Raw genomic sequence first — 8,020 nt, 5'->3', positions numbered from 1 at the left:
GTTCATACTCTACAATGTTAAACTGACTATTCTTTCACGCACTGCTCAGATAGGGAAAGGATAGTACAGTATCTGGAAGAGTCTCACACCAGAGAGGATGCCTAGTCAAAAAAGACAGCCATTTACATCCACTTGCAGGAAATACTTTCTACACCAAGATTACTTTACCATTATAATTCTATTGTATTTAGTTTAAATTGTAATGGACATTACCCTGTTCTGGTATGCAATCTGTCATAAGGATCCTAAGGACTAACCCTGGATTTCTAAGGATGGAGAGAACCTCATGCACATTTTTTCTCAGATTGAACAGAGCACATACTGATGACCAGTGCTTGATATTGTCCATCAAGTATGTAGAGCAGTTATCACTCTATATTAAGCAATAGAGGAATATTCCGTAATGATCAATGTATTTATTAGCTCTTATTTACCATATTTCTTAATGAAATAATTGTGAATCAAACAGCAAAAGATTTCATCTATTAATTCTTCCAGATTCTGAGCTTGATTCTTAGTCCTTTGCCTCTGCTATGGTTCAAACCAGGAATTCCTGATCTATTGATTGATTTAGAGATAAAAGCACATTAATTCCATATCTTCCCCTACCTTGTTCTTTAAAAAGCACATATAGTAGTATAGTAATGATGTAGATATTAAGTTATTCTACTTAATAAGGGACAGATTCTGCTACCCTTACTTTACATTAAATTGTTCCTTTACACCATGTGTGGTCACCAGGAAAACAGTGGGAACATTGGGGAGTAAGGTATTAGAATCAGGCACTAATTTATACTGTCACATACTTTGGAAATCGTAGTTACCTACAATGAAACTAGCAGAATCCAACTCTTTGCCACGTTCAAAACCATGTGGATAAAATTTAGCAGGAAAAGACTCTCTTGATTTCTTTAAATCTTGTTGTGTGTTCTCATGCAAGGGCAGCTGAAAGATTATGCTGGCATGCAGAAAGGAAAGGGAGAACTAGGAGATTATGCTGGAGCACAGTTTGCTACGTGTGACATGGTTCAATTCATCCCCAGAGCACCTGCTCATATCTGAGATTCTTGAGTAGGGAGATAGTGATGTCAGAGAGAGAACAGGCAAAATATCAAATGAAATTTGCCAGAAATAGGAAAAAAAACATCTATTTTTCTTTTCTTTTCCCCCTCTTGTGTTTAAATATCATGTTTTTCCCTTTTTGTTGTGGGAGTGGTAGTTAGTGGGTGGCTGCAGAATATAGCAAATGTGGAGACTGTGGTATAGGATATGTAATTAGAGGGGGAAAACAATTTTAAAAAAAGAATAAAGGAAAAACATACTGGGATGAAATGGGAGGGGCAAAACCTCGAAGACACTTCTACAATTTCTGTGAAACAGGAAAGGAACAAGAAGCAAATATATCAGCAGTAGCTGTTTTCACCTTTATGTACCTGAGCTATGTAATGTAACAGTCTTAATGTATGTAACAGTAAACTAACAGTCTTAAGCACCAATGACAACAATGGTCATAGTGATTTAGAGTCTGATCCAGCTCCCACTGGAGCCAATGGGAGTCTTTCCATTAACGTCACTGGGGTCTGGATCAACTCTTTGGTGATAACACTGCAGTGGTAATTGAGAACGTGTAACAAGTCACAGGCACTACCCATGGAAGTATAGAGATGGGGGTCACATGCATGAGGTTTCCCTTTCCCTCTCCAAGAAAGGAAGGAGATAAAGAAATCCTTGATCTCAATTTGACTGTTGGTGCAATGGTATCAACAATGTGAGAGTACTACAGGCAGACAAAAGCCAGACCTCCCCAGGGTTCTATGGCTCAGTATTACATGCTGTGGCTTTTGGCTCTATTGCCGAAAGCTTTTCTTCAACTTTTTAAATTGCTTTTCTTTACACAGATCCATCAGTAACCACCCCACCTTTGTCCCTGAAGATGAGCTTTTACATTTCTTCTCTGTTTAGTTCATGTTGTATGCCACAAGATCAAGATGGCAAATACACTCAGATTCTTATCCCCACAATGTATGTGGTTCCTCCCATTAAGGCATCATTGTTCATTCCCATGTGAACAATTGTGCTACTATATTACCCAGCCTTCCTGCTGCTTCTTAAATTTGGTTTCTTTCTGCTGCACATTTACATTGCATCTATGTAGTGACTAAGATGAATGCTGTCTCAACTACAGTAATCTCCAAAATTCCACCCACCTCAGAAAAAGAACACCACAATACATTTTACAGCTAATCTGCTTGTACATTTCACAGAAGTACAAGTCCACCTGTTTTCAGGATACTTACATTTGAATCTCCAGTTACCTAGAAAATTTTGCAAATGGGAAAAAAAATCAAGATTTTAAAGCACAGTATCCATGTATATATACACAACATGCAAAGCATGTGTGTCTATATACAGAAACAGATGACACAGCAACCTTAGAATTATCAGATTTTAAGAGACTTATTGCAAATCATAATGATTAAGATGGAGTCATTGCAAAGTTCATGATTCATCTTGTGATAAAATTCCCAGTAAATTCAATGTCACAGGTAGGGATGGCAAATTGGTTTGATTTAAATAAGAGTTACTCTGCTGCTTCAAAATAATCTAAGCCTTTAGATCATGACTAGCATTGGACAAACAGTGGAAACAATTTGCCACAAATATATTTGCTAAACCAATTTGTGGTTCAATATAATAGCATTCATACCCTTGGTTTGTTCACCTTCCCACAAACGTAAGGCCAGCCAGTTTTTGTCCAGATGATTGTGTGGGAAGAACAGAGTGTTCTGAAAGAAGCACTCACCTAGCCACCTATGTGCTCTGAGTTTAGGTGTTTGGGAGCGAGCATGTTAGGAGGCAACAAGAAAAGCGAAAAAGAATGGCAGAGATTTTAAAACACCCTACATGAAAGTTCACACTGAGCAGCAATGAAGAGTGGGACGGATGATGCTGAAAGAGCAGAACGTGTCCTTGCCCAGGGTAAGGTGCCTGCAGTGTGCTGAGATACTAAGGTGGAAGGGATTGGTTTCGGGGGACAACTACCCTGTGGAACTTCTCTTCTTGTGGTCCAAGCACATCCATATACACACAAGAGGGTGATTAACCTTACCACCATCATCAAGGAGAAATGGGGAACCAGGAAACAGATGAGCCAGTCAAGCTCCACAACAGTAAAGTGGACAACAGCTAGAAGATGGTGACCTAGAATTTCCTAGCCCTGCTTAGCTTAGACTAGGTTTCTCTTCCTTAAGAGCTCCTCTCAGCATCTTTCTGAGAAAGTCAACACCTCAGTGATCCTGGCTGGCATGTGCCTCCTACTCATAAAAGTTAGGTCATCTAATCAGAAAATTGAAACCATACTGTGTGACTAGGGATTACTACAAAGACTAGGGTTACCAGATAGCAACTGTGAAAAAATGGGACGGGGTGGGGGGTAATAGGCGCCTATATAAGAAAAACTCCCCAAAACCGGGACTGTCCCTTTAAAAATGGGTCACCCTAACAAAGACCAAATTTGAATACAGAATTATCAAGGTAGTACTCATTGTGAACAGCTGGCAAAACCTCACAGATTTTATAAACATATTTGGGGGTAATAATCTCAATTGAGATTTTCTAAGGAGCTGAAGGGAGTTAGGCCCCCAATTCCCATTGAATTCCAATGAGGGTTGAGTGCCCAATTCCCTTTGGGACATTTGAAAATACCAACCACCATCAACAAATTTGTAAAAAGCTCATTGTGGACAATTCATTAACTGAAATGAAGCTCAAATCTATTTAATAAATTGTTTTCAAGAAATAATTCAAGCAGCTGTAATCAGGACTAAATTTTGTCTCATCCCTACTTTTGGCCCTCTATTCTGAATACACTTTATAAATGTGTAGAGCACAAGAATGTTGTCTATATTTTCTCTCCTGTGAAGTATGCTATCACGATTCATGACAACAATTGGTACGTTGTACTTATTTCATATAGATACTATAGTTTTATCTGATATGAACATGGTACTTCTCTTTCAGAGAGTCAGAGCTTAGGGGAGAGCTATGGACACTTGGGTTGAAAAAAGCTAAGGTTATTTTTGCCCAGCAAAGATTACATTTTCCAGTCCAATTGACTTTCTCCACTCAATTCCATTGTTTTCCACTAGAATTTTCCAATTCAGCCACATCTTCAATGAACTCTTTAAGGAACTTGCATTCATATAAATTTGAACTATCTGCCCCCAGCACAGTAAATGGAACAGCTCTCAGCATAGTTCAGGGAATAGGTGAGCACAGCTTGTTGAATGTCTTCCATTGCACACATTACTTTGATATACATTTTCCCCCTTGTTAAAATGCGGTGTATATTTCTGGAGTGCAGATTGTATAATGTATATATGTGAAATAATCTGGTGAGCCCAGAAACAAATGTTGTGTAAGAATGCATCTATACTTTGTGAATGGCTTTGAACCATCAATGGGTTATTTAACATATGCCTCATGGGTGATGATAAAGATATTGTCCTTTAGTTTCGCTATAACTACATTACTATGTGTGGATACATTAAATCTTTATGAAGGGTTAGAGAGGTTTAAAAAACTAGCCTGATGTTCAACAAATATACAAGATATTCTAGAAGGAAGAAGTCACTAAAAAGGTGTTAATCTTTCATAATACGGTATATGCAAAAATGGTATTGCATTCCTTACTGATTACATTAAACATATGTTGGTGTCTGATACAATATTAACAACTGTAATAATATTAACATACAATTAATTAAATGTCACCACTACGGCATTGTGAACAATGAGCTACAAGTGTTTTCATTATTATTTTGTTTTGTAATGAAGGGATAAAAGAGATACTATACAGCCCTGAGTAATGACCGTTAAGGGGGAAATGCAAACTTACATACATATTAGGTTTCAAGATAAATAATGAGGTCCATAGCTTGACAGATTTAAGATCCATATATTGATATCTAAAAATATATATTCTAGGTTATGCATCTTGTTTTTGACTGCACAATGAAACTGCAGAATTTTTTAGTAACTGAGTTTGTAACTGTAAGTGCTTATGAAATATAATGAAAGCATTTGTACACCAGCATTAACCAATATCCATATGTCTTCCTTTTGATACATAACAGTTTGGGCCTATATTTTCCACATTTATCTTTATGAGATTAGAATGAGCATAACATTTTTGTGCTAACACAGTTTTTTATTCCATTTTAGGGCCCTGAGTTTTTTTCTTTTTAATTATTTTGACTGTTTGAAAACAAATATGAAACTAAAATATAGTTTTGAAAGTCTAACTCTCTATTCTTTTACAAGCCTGTATTTAGTTACAGTGCAAATGCGCTCTTAACTTTTTTTTGTCTGTCAAACTACATGCATACCATATTGCTTATCCAGTATTAGAAAACCATTAAACATTCCTGATGACAGAAATACATTGAGTGATGCTCAGTAACAGAATTTAGCATAACTAAAATAGTAAAATAATCAAAATACAAAATAGCATAGTTGCCAACATATCTTGGCTTAAGTGCCAACTCAGTGGGTGCTCTGGGGCTCAAGCACCTACGGAAAAGAAAATAGGGGGTGCTCAGCACCCACCAGCCACAGCTGTTGGGCATGGCCGCCAACAGGCGTTCGGGGGAGGGTGGAGTGGGGGTGGAGCACTCACTGGGAAAAATAAAAGTCAGTGCCTGTGTATCTTGGGGCCCTTCAATTCAACCTCCATTTATATAAATGGCTTCCCCCCACTTTTCAACAAACCCTGGATACATCTGAAAAGATGTCATATCATCTTCCCTATTCAAGTACTGAGGGTACACTGTGGGTTTTGCATATTATCATTTAGCATAGTACTGTTTAAGAATACACTCTTTGCCTCTAAGATGGTGGCAACTATGTTTCCCTATAGATAAAGTGTAAATGGAAAACTTAAACGTCTGATTCAATACTAGGCATTTTCTTATACACACGTCTATTGCTGCAGGAATTTAAAACTCTTGGAGTTGAGTACACACTATTCTTATTTGCAACATAAGGCATAACATGCTCTGAAAGGTACATATCATTATGGACCCGGCCATCTCGGGAACTGTATGATGCTGTGGACTTTATGGATGACTTTGAATAATTATCATTTCTTGCTTTTGCTGCTAATGATTGTTTGTAAAGATCAGCAGGACTTCGCCCAAAAACGAAGTGCTGGTCATCACGATAGGAGTGCAGAAAAGGGTTATCTGCAGAGTGATCAGGATACAGGGATTTGCTCCGCTTACTGTCCTCCAGAGTTTGCGTTACAAGTGAGCTCTTGTTACTCAACAGTTTGCTTGGGGGGACATGAAATGTGTTTGCATATGAGCTGCTGTCTAGAAACCTCTCTTTCTCTTTCAAGCTTATGCTGCGAGCAGGTCTTCCAATATCTATGTCCCGGCACTTATCGAGGATGTTGTCGAAAGAGTGTTGCCTGCTGATCCTCAGCTTATCCTTTTTCTGATGCTGGATTGCATTATTCTGAACCCAGTCATGTTCATACATTTCTTCAGGATGCTCTGAGTTGGCTGCTTCCTGCAATATTTGATCTTCATCAATATCATATAAGTTCCCCATCCGCAAGCAAGCATCACATTTATAGGGAGACCTGCTTGAATAATGGCCTGTGTAACTGGGCAGATTGGAAAGACAGCTCCTGCAATGGGTGGAATTCTGTCTGTATCTATCATTCACCTCGACTAGGGAAGCATTTTTATCTTTTAAGCTATAGTGCTTTGAATAAAGTTTGTACTGGTCATTATTTGGAAGACTGTCTTCATTATGCAAAGGAGTCCTGTTACCATGTTCTGCTTTCCTGTAGTTGTCATTGTGATCTTGGTAAACAGCAGGGAATTCAATAGTCTCTGGAAGGACAATATTTTCAATATACGGGGGTGGGTTCAGGTGGAGACCTGGCTGCTTGTCAGCATCGATTGTGTAAATTTTATCCCGAGGAGTGCTTTGTTTGGCTTTCAGGTATGTCAGCTCCACATCACTACAGTCCTTTGGGTATTTTGACACCACTGATCTTTTTTTAACATTGTCCTTGGTTTTGTGGTGTTTATTATTGTTTTCGGGTTCCATATGGCAAGTGGTTCTGCTTGAGGTCTCTGATACATCCGAATGGACAATCTCTTCAGGAAGGTATCTCTGGCCCTTTACAGAATGCTGCCTATTTTCTTCTGAACCATTTTCTCTCTGTGAACCTTGGCTCTGACGAATCGATTCTTGACGTAAAGATTCCACAGATTTCTTCCAAAGCTGCCTGGGTCTGGAGTTTACTTTTGCTTCTGCTGTAACAGCAACTTCCACTGTATTTGGATTTGATTCATTTAGTGTGAGAGGATGCTGACCTTGGAAAACATAGTTGTTAAGATTGTCTTTGTGTCGGTTGGTGACAAATGTTTGCAGTTCACTCATATTGTCACCAAAAATGTTGTCCTTTGGCTGAAAGGATCTGTTTTCAGAGAATATCAAATTCCCCTTATCCATGACCATGTCCATAATTAGCGAACCCCTTTGAATAAAATCACCTGTTCTTTTGGGGGAATTAATTCTTGAAGGATTAATATTGGTCATATTTTTGGCTGTTCGCAGTAGTTTTAACATGTTGGTTTGGGAGCTGGTCAAAGTAAAGTCAGGTGATTTCTTCTTTTCCTCAATGTGCACTCCATGAATACAGCTATAAATACCCTGTAATAAGAGTAACATAAAACAAATTATATCACCAACTGGAAACTTTAAATACTGTAATTTTACATATTTCATGATTAGCAAAACAATTAAATTGGACATCACTTATTTAATGAGCACAAAGAGCAGAAGGGCATGCCTTCCTCCTGCAGCATATTTCTAGACTCATACATAAGACAGTGATGTTAAATATTTCTTGATTTCATCTATGTAACAGTAAAAGAAAAGTATTGCTAAAATCAAACAAAACATTTCCCCCAAACTGTATCATTCTTTGGCACCATAGGCCTGA

At 38.1% G+C, this 8,020-nt stretch overlaps 1 protein-coding gene across 2 annotated transcripts in view; it reads right to left on the bottom strand.

Annotated features, from left to right (window-relative positions):
- Positions 1–5,937: 5,937 nt before the first annotated feature.
- GRIN2A (glutamate ionotropic receptor NMDA type subunit 2A) overlaps positions 5,938–8,020 on the bottom strand; it is a 299,502-nt gene continuing 297,419 nt past the window's right edge. For both annotated transcript variants that reach the window (XM_065411694.1, XM_065411693.1), the window contains exon 13: positions 5,938–7,728. In XM_065411694.1, the coding sequence (XP_065267766.1) occupies positions 5,938–7,728 (1,791 nt within the window). The remainder of the gene's footprint in view (positions 7,729–8,020) is intronic.

This window comes from Emys orbicularis, chromosome 10 (genome assembly GCF_028017835.1).
Source record: "Emys orbicularis isolate rEmyOrb1 chromosome 10, rEmyOrb1.hap1, whole genome shotgun sequence".
Lineage (NCBI taxonomy): Eukaryota > Metazoa > Chordata > Testudines > Emydidae > Emys > Emys orbicularis.
This window is presented reverse-complemented; position numbering and strand designations above follow the sequence as displayed.